An 18,961-nucleotide genomic window follows, 5' to 3' on the forward strand; every position below is an offset into this window, starting at 1 on the left:
GCAAATGAAAATTTCACATCTTACCTCATGTGATCGGTTGCAGTCAAAATTTTGTTTCATACACAAAATATTATACAAAATTAGCTTCAGGCTATGTGGTAAGGTATATATTAAACATAAATAAATGTTGTGTTTAGATTTGAGTCCAGGTCCCATCCAAAAGATATCTCATTATATATATGGAAATATTCCAAAATCCAAAAAATCAGAAATCTGAAGCACTCTGGTCCCAAGCATTTTAGGTAAGTGACACTAAGCCTTGAAGCAGTTAACAGCATGGCCTCTGAAACCAGGCAGCCTATGTTCAAATCCCAGCACTGTTACTTTGACCCTTTCTTTATCTGAAAAATGGGATAATAATTATACAATCCTTACAACGTAGAACACAGAAAAATAAAATGGGGAGCAACAAGGAAATGGAAGATTTGAATGATGCTATAAACCAAGCAGACCTAACAGCCCATCTATAGGATACTCCACCCAACAGTAGCAGAATATATACTCTTCTCAAACAGACATGTGACATTCCCCAGGATAGACCAGATGCTAGGCGATAAAATAAGCCTCAATAAATTCACAAGGACTGCAATCGTACAAGGTATGTTCCCAGACTGTAATGGAAATTAGAAATCAGTAACAGGAAGAAATTTGGGAAGTCACAAATGTGTGAAAATTGAACACACTCCTAAATAACCAATGGGTCAAAGAAGAAATCACAAGAAAAAACAGAAAATACCCTGAGATGCATGAAAAAGAAAACACAACATATAAAAACTTATGGGAAACAACTAAAGCAATGTTTAAAGGCAAAGTATAGCTGTAAATGCCTATATTTAAAAAGCTCTACTGGACATGGTGGCATGTGCCTGTAGTCCCAGTGACTTGGGAGACTGAGGAAGGAGGATTGCTTAAGCACAGGAGTTTGATACCACCCTGGGCAACATAGCAAGACCCCACCTAAAAAAAAATACATACACAAAAACTACAACCAAAACAAACACAACAAAGTTCTTAAATCAATAATCTAGTCTTTTTTTAAGCCTCTTAATTTTTATTTGTTCTTACATCTGTCAATTCTTTATTAATTCATACGTACTCAGCAAATATGTATTAATGTTATTGCCTAAAACTACCAACTCTCATCAGTTTTACTATTGTAACTTATTTTATTTAAAAAAAATCACTATACACACACACATATATACACACACGTGTGTGTGTGTGTGTGTGTGTGTGTGTGTGTATATATATATGGCAACACCTAGAGTATTTTTGGTTATTGCAACCTGAGGCATGGTGTTACCAACATCTAGTCAATAATCTAAGCCTTATATTTTACAACACTGATATAAGGGCAAACTAAAACTAAAGCAAGCAGAAGAGGGGAAACAATAATGCTTCTTATAGCAGAAAACATACAAAATAGAGAACAGAAAAACCGTAGAAGAAAACCAATAAAACCAAATGCAAGTTCTTTGAAAAGATCAATAAAACTAACAAACATGTAGGTAGACTGACTAAGGGAAAAAAGGGAGAAGACTCAAATTACTAAAATCAGGAATAAAAGGATGTTACAACTGACCTTACAGAATAAACAGCATCATAAGGGGATATTATGAACAACTGTGTGATAACCTGTTAGCTCACTGACATTAAATGGCCAAAATTCCTAGAAAGACACAAACTACTGCAACTGACTCAAAAAGAAATTGAAAATCTAAACGGACCTATAATAAGTAAAGAGATTAAATTAGTAATTAAAAAAAACTACCCAGAAAGAAAAGCCCAGATCGCTTCACTGGTGAATTCTACCAAGCATTTAAAGAAGAATTAATTAATACCAACCCTTCACAATTTTTTCCAAAAAATACAGGAGGAGGGAATGTTTCCCAGTTTATTCTATGAGGCTAGTATTATTCTGATACCAAAACCAAACATATCAAGAGAAAAGAAAACTGCAGACCAGTATCTCTTATGAATATAAACTCAAAAATCTTTAACAAAATACTAACAAACTAAATCTATCAACATATGTAAATGATTATACACTACTGACCTAGTGGGATTTACCCTAGGAATAAGGGCAGTTTAACATTCAGAATAGAATGGAATAGGGGAAAAAAGGACAAAAACAACCCGACCACAGATACAAAAAAAATCATTTGACAAAAACACTCAACAGCCTAGGATGAGAAAGGAACTTCTTCAAACTGATAAAGGTTATTTATGAAAAACCCACAACTAACATATGTAATACAGGAAGACTGAATGCTTTCTCCATAAGGTCAGAAACAAGAAAAAGATGTCCATTCTCTTCACTTCTATTTGACGTTACACTGGTGGTTCTAGCTAGGGCAAGTAGGCAAGAAAAAGAATATAGACATGATACAGAAAATCCTAAGAAATCCACTAAATAGGCCAGGCACCGTGGCTCATGCCTGTAGCAGGCACTCTGGGAGGCCAAGGTGGGAGGATCGCTTGAGCTCAGGAGCTCAAGACCTGCCTGAGCAAGAGTGAGATTCCGCCTCAACAAAAAAAAAAAAAAAAGAAAAAAGAAAAATTAGCCAGGCGTGATGACACGCCCATGTAGTCCCAGCTACTCAGGAGGCTGAGGCAGGAAGATTGCTTGAGCCCAGGAGCTTGGGGCTGCAGTGAGCTACAACGGCACCACTGCACTTTAGCCAGGGCGACAGTGAGACTGTCTCAAAAAAAAAAAAAAAAAAAAATTAAAATTCTATTAAACATTAATAACTATTAGAATGAATAAATGAAGTCGGCAAGGTTTCAGGAAATAAGATCAATATATACATTTCAACTGTATATCAATACACTATCAATGAACAATTTTAAAATGAAATTAGAAAACAATTCTACTTATAATAGCATGAAAAAGAATAAAATATTTGTTGTACTCTGAAAACTATGAGACACTGTTGAAAAATTCAGGAAGACTTAAATGAAAAAACATCCCATGTTCATGGATCAAAAGGCTTAATATTGTTAAAATGGCAATATCCCTCAAATTGATCTATAGACTGAACACAATCCTTATAATTATCACAGCTAGTTGCATTTTTTGCAAAAATCGACAAGCTCATCCTGGTATTCATATAAAAATTAATGCAACCTAGTAACAGAACAGCTAAAATGATTTTGAGAAAGATCTAATTTGAAAGACTCACACTTCTTGATTTTAAAACTTACCAAAAAGCTGTAGTAATCAATACAGTGTGGTGCTGGTCTCAGGAGAGATATATAGATGAATGGAACATAACTGACAGTATAGAAATAAACCCTTACATTTATGGTCAACTGAATTTTGACAATTGTGGGAAGACAATTCAATGGGGAAAGAACAATCTTTTTCAACAAATAGTGCAAAACACTAAATTGGAGCCCTTCTTTACACTATACACAAATACTAACTCAAAATAGATCATAACCTTAAATGTAAGAACTAAAACTATGAAACTCATGAGATACCACTTCATACTTACTAGAGTGGCTTTACTGAAAAAGACAGAAGTTACAAGTGTTGGCAAGGACAGAAACTAGAAACCTCGTGCGTTACTGGTGGGAATGTACAATGGTGCAGCCCACTTTGGAAAACAGTTTGGCAATTCCTTGAAACATTAAATATGGAGTTACCACTTGACCCAGCAAATCCATTCCTAAGTGTCTGCCAAGAAAAATAAAAAGCATGTCCACACAAAAAGTTGTACAAGAATGTTCACAGCAGCATTTTTCATCATAACCAAAACATGGAAATAATGCAAATGTCTTATCAGCAGATGAAGGGATAAATAAAACATGGTATATCCATACAATGAACTATTATTTGACAATAAAAAAGAAACTAAAACCCATTGAATTGTACACGTTACATGTGTGAAATGTATGGTATATAAACTATATCTCAATTAAGATGCAAAATAAAATAAATGGAAAGTGCATAGCCCAGGTGCCTGATACCCAGGGTACTAGAGCCTCCGTGATAACTACTTGTGAAGTACGCTGCCAGATACATCACTATGGGAGACAGGAACTATGGTTTTCACAGGTGTGTTTAACATGGTTGTTTATATGTTCAATCACAGACATTGTCTCAAAGTGGAAATTATGCAAATTAGGACTGATTGATTGGGCCTAAGATCAAAAAGGTCTCAAGGAGGATCACAAATGGTCAATGGCCAGAGCCAAAACAGCGACAAGGTCCTTCTCCTCACTAATGCACCACGGCCCCTCTAACTTAGACCTGGTGGCCCATGGGGAGTTCCAATGAATGGGGGCTCAGTAGGAAAAAGTGGGGAAACCACCCAAGAGGGGAACAGACAATACCTCCAAGACCAGATTTTGAAAAGGGTAAGTATGTAAAATACAAAGGACTTTTTGTGAGGAGTGGAGGGTAGGAAGAGTAGGCCTAAACAGAAGGCAAAATGATACCAACAGGCCGAATTAGTGGTAAAAAACCAAAAGGCTAAAATGCAAAATATCATATTAAAAAATGACACTGTTCAATTCCTTCTTTGCATCCAAAAACACTCCTAAGAGGAGATGAGGGGCAAACAGAAAAGCCCATTCATGAAATTTATGAGAGAAAAAAAAAAGCAAAACATTTTGTAAAACTTCTTAAACTATTTGCTCAGGCCTACAGTCCCAGCTCCTGGGGAGGCTAGGAGTTGAGACCAGCCTGGGCAACATAGTGAGACCCTGTCTCTTAAAAAAAATTTTTTTTAATTCTTAAAATATTCATAACCTTTTATGAAGTTATACTCTACCCCATGTTTAGGAGTTTAGACTGGGAAATCCACAGCCTTTAAATTATTGCAACATTACTTAGAAATGAAAATAACAATAAATAACATTTACTGAGTGCTTACTTTATACCAGAAACTGTGTGCAAAACTCATTATTGCCTAATCCTTCTCCTAATCCAATGAAGTAGACACTATTAAAAAATCTCATCTTAAAGACAAGGAAACTGAGGCACAAAGAAGTTAAGTAACATGCTCAAGGATAGGAAATTTACAAGTAGCAGCGGACACTTGAATTCGGGGCCTAATTCCCAAATGAAGAAACTTACCACTGTACCAGTGGGTCTCAAGTGTACCATCAATGGCACATAAAATGATTTTTTAGGTAGAATAAACTGACCCATCTCATTTTAGCATTTATATATAACCAAATGTAACTAGCATATCAATTTTGTAACAGTTACATAAGGTTTTCTTTTGAAATAAATGTGTAAAAAATTTTGTTCAACTTTTTAAAGACAGCATGATAATGACTGGACAGAAATATGAAAAAATAGAAATAGTCTAATTCTCTGAGAAGGAGAAATTTGGAATGCCTTTTTTTCCCCTTTTCCTAGAATTTCCATCTTCCTAAAATGTTTATGCAAAAAAAAGTCAGCATCCAAAAATTCTTCCTGTTCCAACCCTTCAAAATATATACAATCACTCTATAAAGTGTATTTTCTATTGGTTTATCTCACAGAATTTTAATATGCCCACCACTGTGCTCTTTCCCACCTCCTAGTGAGCACTTTCTCTTTCAGAAAGTAATTTCTTGACATTTATCACATTTTCTTTTTCTTCATTTTATCCTAGCTTATGCCCTGAAGCTCCAGGACCAGGACACCTAACTATTTATTAAAAGGTTCCAGAAATTTTTTTGCAAGGAAAAGGTCTGCGGGAACCTGGTAGGCATATGCAAATATTTTTAAGAGGGCAAAATTACATAAATGCTACTCCTTGAGGGCTCCTTGGATGTGATAAGCTGTCCACCTCTGGCACCCAAACAAACAAACTCCAATTGGCAGAGGGACAATGACTCTGTGTTTTATCCCAAAAAACCCTAAAGAGCCACAGACCTAGCCCGGGTACTTCTGTTCCCCATGATCAGGCACCTCTGATATCCTGCAGATAGTACGCACAGGCAAACAAAACCATCTCGGGCTTTTCCATAGAGTGAACAGAACTCAAGAATTCTCTGCACCTTTAGGCAAGTCCTATCATGGCTCAGAGGCCACCGTACTGTCTGTCGACCTCCAGATACCAGCCAGCTATGCAGGCAAAGGGCACCCTCACCCACCTGTGCATGTTCCCATTGGTGGTAAACGACTGGCCACACACGGTGCACTTGTAAGGCCTCTCGCCAGAGTGCACCAGCATGTGGCGATCCAGGGAGCTGGCCGAGCTCAGTGACTTCCCACAGATGCTGCACGAGTGGTCAGCTCCTCCAGTGTCCGTGTTGTGCTGCAGAGAGCAATTATGGCAGTGGTCACTTAAGAAGGAGGGTCAAAAACATGGCTCTCAGGAAATGCAGATCCAGAGTTTCATTAAAAAAAAACGAAACAAAAAAAAAACAGTGAAGTTCCTTGGCTATTTTTTTTGTTTCATTTTAAATGTCTTCCTGAAGGGCCAAAATATATCAGGAACACAGGCAAATAAATATTTTGTATAATCTTCTTCCACTCTCATGTTCCTGTTTTGAAAATACTTCTATTATAAGGCTCAGACAGAAATGGGGTCTTTGCAGGTCTTTCCTTGAAACATACGTAGATTAACTGACCACGTATGTTAACTCCTAAGAGCAGGCCTCTCAGTGATGAAGCAAGTATGTAAAATTCCATCCTCACATTAAGAGTCAACATCCCTTCTTCAAATTTGATGACTCGGGCCTGCTGTCAGAGAAAGAGAACTGAAACCTGCATAGAGTCGAGAGTTGGCATCTGAAGTATGGTAAGAAGGAACATTTCTATCCAAACCCAAGTTACTTTAGTAACTTGATGTTATTACTCAGTACTCTGTTATGATTTTAACAGATCATCAATCATCAATCCTTCAGTGTTCATCAATATTCTGTCATGAATCAGCCACTGAAGGAGGGGAAGAAGGAGAAATCTCGTAATTAAGGAGAAAAGCCAAAAAAGATCCCAAATCAAGAAATTCCCTGCAGCATAACATAAGTTTATACCAACATAAAAGAAGAGGGGTCACACCTATAATCCCATTATATTGTAAGGGATTTGGTTCACACTGACAAGCCACACACAATGAAAAGTCTTCTGTTATATGGGTGGTCAGTTAACTAGATGTTTGTTAAATTCCGAAAAGGTATTCTTTGTTGACCTGGTGCTTTGTGACAGTAACACGAAAACACACAAAAATCATTTCCATAGCCACCCCTCAAAACTATTAAGACACTAAATCTAAATTAGGCACAGCCACAACTCATCTGTTAAAATCCATCACCGTGCCCTCCATTAATGAAGAATAACTTAAAACAAAAATAGAAAAGTGTCTGCCCACCTGGCGAATGTGCATAGTCAGCTGGTGCTGGGTAGTGCAAATCTTTTCACACAGGGGGCAGTTATAGGAAGACTTCTCCTCTTTCGTTTCCTAAAATGAGAAATTAAAAGGAAGATAAATTTCAAATCACAGTGAACTAGTGCCTTTGCTTTCTGTAACAAGCACCTGTGTCTAAGTAGCTGCGAGCATGGGCTCTGGAGCCTGCCCAGGTGTGAGCTTGGGCAGGTCACTGTCCTGTCTGTCCTCAGTTTCCTCATTTGTAAAATGGGAAAAACCACCATCTACCACAGCATGCTGTGATACGGATTAAATTAATTAACACATGCAAAGCACTAGAACAGTGCCTGGTTCATAGTAAGTGCTCAATAAATGTTATCATTCTTATTACACGGACATCATTTAATTAATCATCTGTCGTGGCAAAAAATTAACTGTCCAGTCAAGGAAGAGCTGAAAGGGAATATGTTTCTACTTAAGTCTCATCCAGGCTCCAGGCAGTGGCTTTCAAGGCCCTGAAGAGGTAAGGAGGTTCTCATCAGAGAAACCCACCCTAGCAATAGCAGAGGCCCCCAGCACCCAGCTGTGTACCCAATGGGCATGACATGGCTCCTCTGCCCAATGCTGGCATCTGCTCGACACTAATCCCAAAAAATAACTAAAAATATAAGAAAATGTAAGAAGAATGCAGTCCCTTGTGAAGACCTTGATAAGAATGACAACCCAAAGTGAAGACTTCACAGAGGGTGACAAAAACCCAGCTCACTACTTGCTGAGGTGGCTCATTTATGCTCCCTCAAAACACACAGGACAAGCTTCCTTCAAGCAGTATGCTTTACCTTTTTAAGGAGAAGGCCAGCCTCCTCCACCAGTCCTATGTGACAGCTCCTCTTTCCAAATGATTCCTGGAGAGTTGCTAGGACATGCCCATCATTGACTCCTCACCCACACAGTTGCTAAGCACCACGGGTCCCTGTTCCCATTTCCCAAACTAGCTGGACCCAGAGTTGGACATCTCTCCCAGGAATCTATAACTGGGATGCTCAGGGACTAGTATCAGTGGGTTTCTGAAGATCAGCTTTTTGAAATACACACTTCTAGACCAGATTCTCAACATGCTGAATCAGAATCATGGAGGAAGGGGGAATCAAACCCCAGAAATCTGTTTGTCTCAAAAGCTCCCCCAAAGATGCTAAACTGTGCCCAGGTTCGGGGATGACTATGTCACTAAGTTAGGTGACCACTAGCACTTGAATTGAGGGTTCAAGTAGAGTTGGGGCTGGGTCCCAGCACCTTGGCAAGCCTAAGCCATGAGAAAGCAGCTGGAGAAGACAGGAGACCAGGTAGCCTGGGGTGTGGTGGGAAGGAGGACACTGGCTCTAGGGCTAGATGCTCTGTCCAGGCTATAGGTCACTTCCTGTCCTTAGGCATCTTTCAACAGATCTCTTTTCACTTGTATGCATTTAAATAAGTTTCTGTTCCTTGCAAATAATACCAATCATTGAGCACTTACTATGTTCTAAAATCTGTATACACAGAAATGTCAGTTTTTTTTCACAACCATTAAGCACAGCCACCATTATGAATCCCATTTTCTGGACGAGGAAACTGGGGTATGCAGAGACAAGTAAACTGCTCCAAGTTGGAGAACTATTAAGTAGTAGACACAGCATTAAAACTCAGGCCAGATGCTCACAGCCCATGCCCTAAACCACTATGCTATATAAAGTATAACCCAAAAATGGATTAACCCCAAGACACAGAAAGGAAACACCCTTGTGGTTGCTCATGAGAGATGATGAAAATAAAAGTCACCCGGAAGACTATAAACACAAATGGCGCCATAAACCAGATGGGTGGGGTGGAAGCATGATGGCGTCTAGTTTGTAGCAACCTCCTCTCTCACGCCTCTTCAAAGACTAGCAAGTCTCACTCCAAACGATAGGAACCTTTTCCTAATCTGTGGAAATGGGTTTGAGAACCAGGTACTCCACACATCCTCTCACTCTAAAATTAAAAAGAATTAAGGATATGAATTCTACATAAGTTGGCAGTAAAAAACATTCCCAGTCTCACCTAGCTGCTCACATACTTCTAGTCCTCTCAGAGGTATAATTGTTGGGGGGCGAGGGGGTTGTTACACCTTCTCAGCCCAGTTCTACAACTATAGACAGAATCGAGCTAGCCAAAGACCTCACACAGAAAAACAAAATTAAAAGCAACAGCAACAAAAGAAGAGCACTTGATATAATAATGAGGGATGTCTCATGGCAAGGCCAAAAGTTGGGGTAGAGTTCAAACTCTGGGGGGTATTATTTTTAAATTATTAGATCAGATATATATATATATATACATATATATATACACACACACACACACATATATATATATATATATATATTTTTTTTTTTTTTTTTTTAAGAGATGAGGGTCGCACTATGTGCCCAGGCTGGTCTCTTGAATTCCTAGGCTCAAGCAATCTTCCTGCCTCAGCTTCCCTAGCTGGGATTACAGGTGTGTACCACAGCACCCAGCTAATAATACATATATATTTTTTTAAATGTTGAAAAAAGATTCACCAGTAGAATATAAATATATCTAAAAAACTCCAAGGGACCAGCCTCTTGAGGGGACAAATTTTTTTAAAAATTCATCTTGTGTTCACCTTGAAGTAGACACCAGACAAACTGTGCAACTGGTGGGGCTGACTGGTATTGACACTGGGGTTGATCATTAACTGGCACCCAAACCTCTGAGGCTGGTCCTGTAATTGGCGCTAGAGAGTGTAATACAGGTCCACAAAATCCAAGGGGGTCTGGAAGGAGGTCTGTGGGCTCAGATTTAATATTTTAAAACAAACCAAATTTTAAAAGAAAAGAGAGCATTGTGATGCTGGAAGAGAGGCCCTACTGGAGATTTCTGGATCCAGTTATTACAGCCTTGCTGGTGGAAGGAGCACACTTCCTGAGCTGAAAGATAAAATTAGCAGCTAATGTGATAACTAACCATTCCATAATGAAACAATCTGGCACCCTTGTCAGCATCCGGCTGGGGCTAATCTGTCCTGGAACTCTGAGCTCCTACCGAGGGGACTTTCCCTAGGCTCGCTCTCTTAGCCCTCCCCCTCCAGACCCCAGGTAAGGAAGACGCTTCCTGCTTCCCTGAACTTTCTCCTCACTGTGTTGTGTTTTTAGATTAAGCACTGTATTTACCAGGCTCTCTCTGGTTCAGACGTCCCTTTCAAAAATGAAGCCAGAGCACCAGATCCCTGGAGGAGAAAGGAGGGGGATGGGAGTGGCCCAGTTACACCTGCACAGTTGCAGCCTCTTCACACCTGAAGAGACAACCTCCACTGAGCATGCAGCCATGGGAGGTGCTGTGGGCATCCTCCAGGGCCCTAATTACCAAAACCAAACTACAACCTGGACTTGGGCCAACTCTGTGTTATTTAAGGAAAAGCTCTTCCCTATTACTCCACTTATTCCTGGTAAAGCAGAGAAAGATGAGGAGGATGCTGACCTTGACTATCTCATTCATCCCAAAATCCCTGACACCAGACACAGTAGCCAGCTGAACACAGGAGCTGGGTATATATTGTTTGATGGGTGGAGAGATGGATGGATAGATGAATAGACAGATGGTCACATGAGAGTGGAAATAAACCTTTTCTTCCCAGAGCTAGCACTCCTTCTCGACTCAGGCCACAGTCATACAAGCTGAATATTTTCTCAGGCACCCATAGAAGAGAGGCATACGGAGACAAGGAAAAAAAGAAAGAAAAAAGCATCAATGCTCCTACAACATCACAGAACGCTGCCCAGTTCTCAGCCTCAAGCAAGGTGTGGAGACACGCACACTCCCACACACTGGGGGAGTGGGGTTTTGGGCTGGTGCAATTTCTCCTGGAGGGCAAGTTGTTATCAAAAGCTTTAATTAACATTCTACTTCTAAGAATTTATATAGAAAACCATCACAGTTGTGTACTCACAGAATTCTGTATAAGGACAGTCACAGTAAGATTATTAATAAAAAAGAAAATATATTCACAAAAGCCCAGCAAGTTTACTTTCTTGTCCATCCCCGGTTCCTAGACAAACTCAGAACACCTCTCCCAGGTTTAGTGTAGCCCCATTAAATCAGTTAAACCAAAAATTAAACATGAAGAGGTCAACCCACATTCTATGGATTCAGAGCGAAAATGAGAATTATTCAGCCTCTACTTCCCACCTTGACCTACCCTATGTTGAAAATGTTGCCACCACGATAGCAAAAACTTTTCCAAAGTGCCCATTTGTACATTCAAGATTCATCTTTCTCAATAGAGGAGATAGGAACTTTTATGATACCATTAATCCTTCCCAATCCCACCTATTTACTCTTTCTTATGTCCCCTGATCTGATGCACACTGAAAATTGAAGAAGACTAAATATTAATAGTGTCTTAAGTGGAATTCTTTGGAGCCAAATTCTGTGCTTTTTTGAAGATGGAAAGCTGAACAGCAGCCCCAGCACAAACAGTACTAATTTGCTACCGAATCTGAAGACAATTAAAAAAAAGATATTAAGAGGGTGGCTTTGAAAGCCCAATTAAGCAGCTGTGTGAATAAGGAAACAAATCACATGCCAGCAGAGGAATCAGTCACACTCTCTGCTGTGGCCATCATGTGAAGAAAGCTTGCATTCAAATCAAATGATGGGCCAGGAATAAGGGTGCTTTCACCAACATTGACCCCTTGGCAAAGAAAATTTTCTCCATGAAAGGAAAATGACATAAGCTGTGTAAAATTTGCTCTTGAAAAATTATGAAGGCCTCCGGGTATCTTTGTTTCATTCTGAACGCTTCCAACGTTTTGTCTTAGGAAGCTGGGGAACATTTCTTGATGTTCTCATAGACTGAACCCCCCGGATATCACCACCTGGAGCACAAACGCTTACCTGGTTCCTTCTGCCAATCCGGTTTGGTCCTGGAGGCTTTGCTGGGGACCTGATGCTCTGCAGGCTCCCGCCATTCTCAGCCACCTTCCCTACGCTCATTACCGCTGACATCATGGTATTGATGGAAGACAGGTCTGAACCTTCCAAGCCAACAGGCGAACTTGACGTCATTGGGTCAGGGCTTTAAGCTTCTAAGAAGCCTCTGCCATAAAACTGAAAATGAGAAATTGCTGATGTGATCATGGGAAGTTTAGGCTTCTGTCATAGCCAGGGGGCGCTGGCCATAGCTTCTCTAACTACTCAGGACAATAATGTCCAACACCCTCCTTCTTCAGTTCATGCCCAGAATGATTAAAGCTTTCATCTAAAGGAAATCTTGGCATAGTAAAGACTAACTGATAACTTTGCCTCCTTTCTGAGTGTATGTCGCCAGCAGCACTCAAAGGTATAGGAAGCAGGTTTCTCTGCCGTTCCTAAGCTTTGTTAGGCAGAGATGGGAAAAGCCAAGCCAACAATTAAGAAACCCAGGGAGCTGCCCTCTAGCCAGCATCCTCCCAAGAACTTGTGTTCATTTACTACTCCACGAAGGTTCTAGACCTAAAAATACTGATGAGAAACTTCAGGTTTCATTTAACTCCACTGCTGCAATACAGTGATTTTACTGGGAAGCCTGAATTTTATAACAGATTTGAGAAGCCAATCTTATCAGAATTACAACCAAATTTCAAACTGACATATAAAAAGCCATTTCTTAAAAAAATACAGGTAGGTAATATACCCCAGGAAACGGAAAGAAGATCCCCCCACATACTGCTAATTACCTCCATTTTCTGCCCCAACTGATATACTATGAAATTTCCCTCCGTGATAGCGTGATAGCTGATATCCACATGGGGTAGGAAATGAGTCTGTGTTGACTTGTTTTTCTTTCTCTCGGTACCACTCGTGGATACTGGAAGGGAAGCAAAGGTTTAAAAAAAAAAAAAAAAAAAAAAGGTTCAGTGAACATCTTTTCACTTAGTGTAATCTCAGACCACTATATTCATGAGAGTACAAAAAGCACAAATGAGAGGCAACGTCTAAGTCTTTTTTTTTCTTTCCCAAACCACCCACACTCAATAGTTTTCAACCTTGACCTATGACTTACAGTGCTGCCACACTCACTCCCAACAGCCACAAAGACTGTGCAGTATTTTACTTTTTGAAGCTCAAATTTATCCACATACATCAAATTTTCTTTCACACTGTACCCTAGTTCCTCTCGGGAGCTCTCAAGCTCCACCTGCCCCCCCCCATGCCTTCACCTAACACTGACCAAAAACAAAACAGTTCAGACATTCACGAAAGGCTCAAAGTCTGGATGGTATCGTGTCAGACCTAAAATAAAGCTGGTAACACGAAAAGGAACCTTCCAAGCCAACAGGCGAACTCACTGGGACAGGGGAAACTATGGCCATGTCAAAATTAACTAGAAATACTGTAGCCAGTAGGTAAGAAGTCCATAGGTAAACTGTTTTCCTCATTTTATCTGGGAAGATATTCTATAGCTGAAGGCCTAGCAGTAATATTTAAATTATCTTTAATATCCCTATTATCCTACAGTGTGTATTAATAAATTCTACAAGTCCACAACAACCGCCAAAGACAACGCTCATCACCTCAGCTGTAAAGAGAATGCATAGAAACAACACAAGAGAGAATATGATTTCTTGCGGTTTCCTCCTCCAACTTTAGGGGATGGAACCTAGGTTACGATAAACAGCAACACCCACAGCAGCTACTAACATGCAGCCTTCCAGCTGCAATGTAAGCAATGTCTGGGGGTAGGCCTTTATAATAATGCTTCCGGCAGCTGAGAAGTACCACCCTGAAATCCTACTAAAAGGGCCAAACAGAATCTTAGGAACAGTACTTTTCAAGAGACAAAAATGTGTCTTCCTCGTGAACCAAATGGTTTTCCAAACGGCAGGGAAAAGGTCTAACTACAGAAGAATACAATTTACGATGACTAAGCCAGTCTTATCTCCATCTTTCCTGACACTGAGATGAAAGCTGTGGCCAAAATTAAAGGAAAAAGAACAAAAAATCCCAAACTGTTGTCTTTCCATGAGGTCTCCCCATGCTAGCAGATCATTTAAATTTATTAAAAATCATACTTTAAACTTCCTGTTTTTAACTGTCTTTGAAAGTTTATGTGGGTGATTTCTCTTGAGGAAAAAAAAACACGCAGACACAAGTACATACATACAAGTGTGTACAAACACAAAACCTCTTTTCTTTCTTAATCTATTCCTAACAGAAGTATCATCAGTTCCCTAGAATTTTTGTAATCAATCAGCATGTAATTATGAATTTGATTCATAAATGGATATCTTCAATACTGAATTAAACTCATTCTGTTAAATATCTCTTAATTTTAATATCCCATAATTTTAATACACAGAAAATTATGAAATAACTGGCTAGAAATCTATCTTTACTATAATTGTTATGTCAGTAAAAAGAAAATGAACGTTTCTACCAATTTATACTAAGAGTTTTGAAGAAGATCTCACTTTTGTCCTATTACTACATTTAGAAAAGAAAAATGTAGTGGAGTTTACTCAAATCTGGGAACAGGTTAAATACCTTTAGGACTAAATGTAAAATTTTAAGTTACAAAAAATATACACTAATTCTATTGATCAGTAAAGGAAGAGGGAAGGAAAGAAATAAGCAATAGGCAAATTGACAAAAATATATTCACTAAACAGAGCCAAATTGCCAGTAAGAATTCTTGCAGTCATCATGATATCAAAGATGCATTCTTGCAAGCTACCAAAGTTTCTTAAATAAACAGAATGCCTAGCAGCAGTCACTATAGCTAACTAACATAAGAGCTGAAAGTTACAAGGGCTTATCCCACTTGAAAAGGGGAAAAGTCATGCAAGCTAGTTTCCCATTTTGTCTGGACAGGAAGACATTTACTAAATGTATTTCCTCCTTGGGGATAAAGTGTAAAGTGTGACACTACCCATTGATGACACCAAGATCACCTACATTTACTTCCTTTTCCTATTTTAAATGTAAGTAAATAGCAATTTTTAAAAATAGATGTACTTCTCAGCTCTGATCTGAAAATGTAATTAAACAAAATGAAATTCCTGGCTATACTGTTTGAAAAGCAGAAGAGTCATTGGACTCATCCCCAAGAAGCTGTTTCAGAAGTAACCAACAACCAGCCCCTTGGGCTGTGACAAGATTGTACTCCAGTTTGTTCCTGTGTCTTACAATTGAGTTCTCCCTTTGGTACCACAGAGCAGGGCAGAAGGAGAAGCTGGTGCAATACACAATGCCGCCCATTGTTCTATGTTAGAAAAAAAAAATCCACCGTAACACAAAGGCTCATCTACATGATAATTTAACCAGAGCAAGTTGGCCAGTATTAGTCGATCCTACCTACCCCAGGCCCTACCCCAGACTGTACCCGAACAACAGCCCAAACCAACAAACCTAAACCCTCTGATTCTCAACCTCAGGGAATGAAAGATAGTTTAACTGTTTACGGTCTATTCACAAAGCACATTTTTCTTTCTGAATATTTACAATCCTAGAATTTTCATTCTCTCCTCTGCACCACTTCCTCTCCCTGACATCACCTCACACTGCAAAATAATGACAATAATGATGATAATTAAAAAATTCAATTAAAAACAAAAACAAAAATTACTGTCTCTGTTTTAATACAATCCTCTCAACTGGAATCAGAGAGGACTGGGAACCCAGATGAAGTTCCCGAGACATAGATGTGAACAACCCAGTCAAGTGGACTGGCTAGTGTTCCAGTTTCCAATACACAGGGTCTGGACTTGAGGGGAGGGAGGGAGAGAGAAGAGAGGAGTGAGGAGTCTGCACTGTTGCTTCCTGTGAGACAAGCCCTCAGCATCCTTTCTCAGATTTCTCATCCCACATCTCAGGCCCATCAGATCAAGAACCAGCAAGTCACAGTTATAATTTCAACACGACTTTGCACCAGAGCCTCAGGAGGACCTGGAAAAGAGGAAGGACAACTCAAAGGGTATGTGGGGAGGGCACAGGAAACTCAACATTCAACGTTACTGTGACTCAGGAAAGTCAATAAAGTTTCACTGACCTGCTTTCCTCGTGTTTTCAAGCTGCCCTCCTTACTGAGGAGCTGGCACTAGCTGGGCCCAGACGTGGGCAGGGTCACACCTCAGAGCCACCACTCTTGGAGCACAGAGTAGGAGCAACCTACAAAAACAAAAAAGGGTGACATTAAAAGGAGGTTAAGAGCAGAAATGATCCACTACTCAATATCACTGGGAGTCAAAAATTAGGACAAGAGAACCTTTCCCATCTCCTGCCTGCAATTACAAGCAAGTTGCTGGCTCTAGGCCGATTCCGCCCAGAGCTGTTCCATTAGCATCTAAGCAAGAGCCACTGGAGCTGAGTGTGCCTTGGACAGGAACCCCTTTGCCCCCAAGCACGCTCCCACAATGTTAAGGGCAATGCCAGATGAGAACCGCTTGGACCACAGGCTCCGAGTGGAGCTTGGAGCATCCTAATGGCGTGCTCATAGCAGACGCCAATGGACCGCCAATTTAATGGGAAGAGAAAAGCAAGACAGCAATCAATGCTATCAGAAACAGAGGAGGAAAAAGAAGAGAGCTGAAGAAAGTAAGATATATTCAACTAAACAGTGCCTTAACGTAAAGGACAGATTATTACATCTTTTCCCAAGTGAGGGGGGAAGTGTTTGTAATGGACGTCAAATAGGACCAACCAAACACAGACCTCTTCTTTTCTGTAGGGAAGATGCAGAAGACGCCTCCAATTACATATGCCCTTCAAGAGTCTGGGAAAGTCTGTTCTGGGGTGTCAAGGGCTGCAAAGCCCTGCCCTGGGAGAAAGCTGTGTCTGGCCCTGGGCAAAGCTGGAGAAAACTAGAACGTAGCATTTCCCAGAGCTACGGCATTCAGCCACATTCTCTCTGGCTCTGAACACAGCATCCCTAAGCTAAGCTGAGGAGTGAAGAACTGGGAGAAGACTTAAGAAGTAACATAAACCCCATGCAGACAACACCTGTCGAGAAACAACTGCTTGGCCTATTTTCTCACTTTTAGCCCCTTTTGGAGTGTCTGGAGACAAACTACCCATTCATTCCGCAAGGCAATCACTTTGAATCTTACTTGCTTTGTCCACAGTTACTGAGCACTTCTGCAGGCAAACCCTCGAGCTAGACCAGCCTGCTGGAGGTGAGAAAACCCCATCAACCCTTTCTACCAGGAAGAACTCTGCATTGATTATCCCAGGACAGTTTTTCTCCCGTACCTTCACCACAATGCTTCAATTCTCCATCTTTTCCTTGGTGCCTTTCTCTTTTGAAAAGTTCTTTGGATTTCAAATAAAGTATCAGGAAACAAGGATTAACTCCCAGGCACAGCCCCTGAATAGGCACAGAGACCCCTAAGCCTAGAAGTACCCTTATGACTACCCCGGTAGTTCTCCATGTTTCCTGCAGCAGGACCCTCCTTGAGAATCAGATGAACATACAGACACTGCCCACCCCAGGATAAGAATCCTTGTTTTACCTGATATACGACCTGCCCTCCTTTAAACTATGCATCAAGTCAACTTTATTAAAATCCTCATGGAGTTTTCAGAAATGTACAGATCATCCCCACCCATCTAAGCCTAAAGATACCTAAGGTGAAATTAAATACTGTTAAAAAAAAAAAAAGCAAAGTTATGCATTTTAAAATTAATGTCAATTTTTTTATTAGGAAGAAAGTCTAAAGAGCAGTAGCCTCATGGTTTTTTTTCCTAGAAACTGCCAAGATTGCCATATAAGTGGAGTAAAGTATAGTAAACTATAGTTCTACCCATAATTAATAAAAACATGCTTCAGGGTCAGAGACAAGTCTCTGGAATTAAAAATTTCCAGACTATAGCTAAGATTTCCACTGAAATGTAGACTTGCTTCCTTCTTTCATTTAAAAAAGATATTCAAAAAAAGTCCACCAAGAAGTTTCCCTGAAACACACAGGACACAGCAGGGAAAGGGGAATCCTTTTAGAGCAAGAAGGCCAAGCTCAGACTTGACCTTGAAACTTTCATCCTCTTGACCTTGGGTGTAAATGACTTGAATATTGAGAATGTCTTGCAATTAAGCAAAAGTAACAAGAGTCACCACCCTGTTTGTTTAGGGTTCTCTTAGGCCTAAGGGATTCACTGAACTTGAAGAGTAGAAAGTACAAGACACTTCTTGCAAGAAACTTCAAGATACCCCTTACCTCTAGCACCACCACCTCAGAGAAAAAGAAAAGGAAAAAAGAAACACTGGATGCAGTTTCGCCCTAGAGGATGACTCCTATAGGTGAAATGTGACAGGCTGGGACCCTGGGGTGCTAGTTAAGGACGCTGGCTTTCTGAATCTGCATTCCCACAGGAAGACTGGGAGAGGGCAGAAGTTCCTCAGAGATGGCTAGGGGGGAGGGTAAGGCCTGCCCCGAGCCCCCAGCTCCCAGCCCCCAGCCCTGCGGAGATAAGGGACAATGCTATGTAAAGCCAGAAAGAAAAGATTAAAGGGCGGGTCTCCAGGTCCAAGGAGATAGCAGTGAAGAGATGAAAGATAAAAAAGAAGATGGTCTGGAAACAAAGGGTGCATCCCAGCTTCTGAAAAACCTGAGGGTTCTTGGAGTGAAAGTTAAACTCTG

General features: G+C 40.3%; 1 protein-coding gene across 2 annotated transcripts in view; it reads right to left on the minus strand.

The window, feature by feature from the left end:
- The window catches only part of RREB1 (ras responsive element binding protein 1), a 128,795-nt gene that overhangs the window by 51,614 nt on the left and 58,220 nt on the right, over nt 1-18,961 (minus strand). For both annotated transcript variants that reach the window (XM_045551662.1, XM_045551663.1), the window contains exons 2-6: nt 16,378-16,496; nt 13,067-13,197; nt 12,246-12,458; nt 7,314-7,403; nt 6,094-6,257 (exon numbers count right to left, since the gene is read on the minus strand). In XM_045551662.1, coding sequence (XP_045407618.1) covers nt 6,094-6,257; nt 7,314-7,403; nt 12,246-12,416 — 425 coding nt within the window. In that variant the 5' untranslated portion in view covers nt 12,417-12,458; nt 13,067-13,197; nt 16,378-16,496. The remainder of the gene's footprint in view (nt 1-6,093; nt 6,258-7,313; nt 7,404-12,245; nt 12,459-13,066; nt 13,198-16,377; nt 16,497-18,961) is intronic.

The sequence above is a fragment of the Lemur catta genome, chromosome 5 (genome assembly GCF_020740605.2).
Source record: "Lemur catta isolate mLemCat1 chromosome 5, mLemCat1.pri, whole genome shotgun sequence".
In the NCBI taxonomy this organism is placed as follows: Eukaryota; Metazoa; Chordata; class Mammalia; order Primates; family Lemuridae; genus Lemur; species Lemur catta.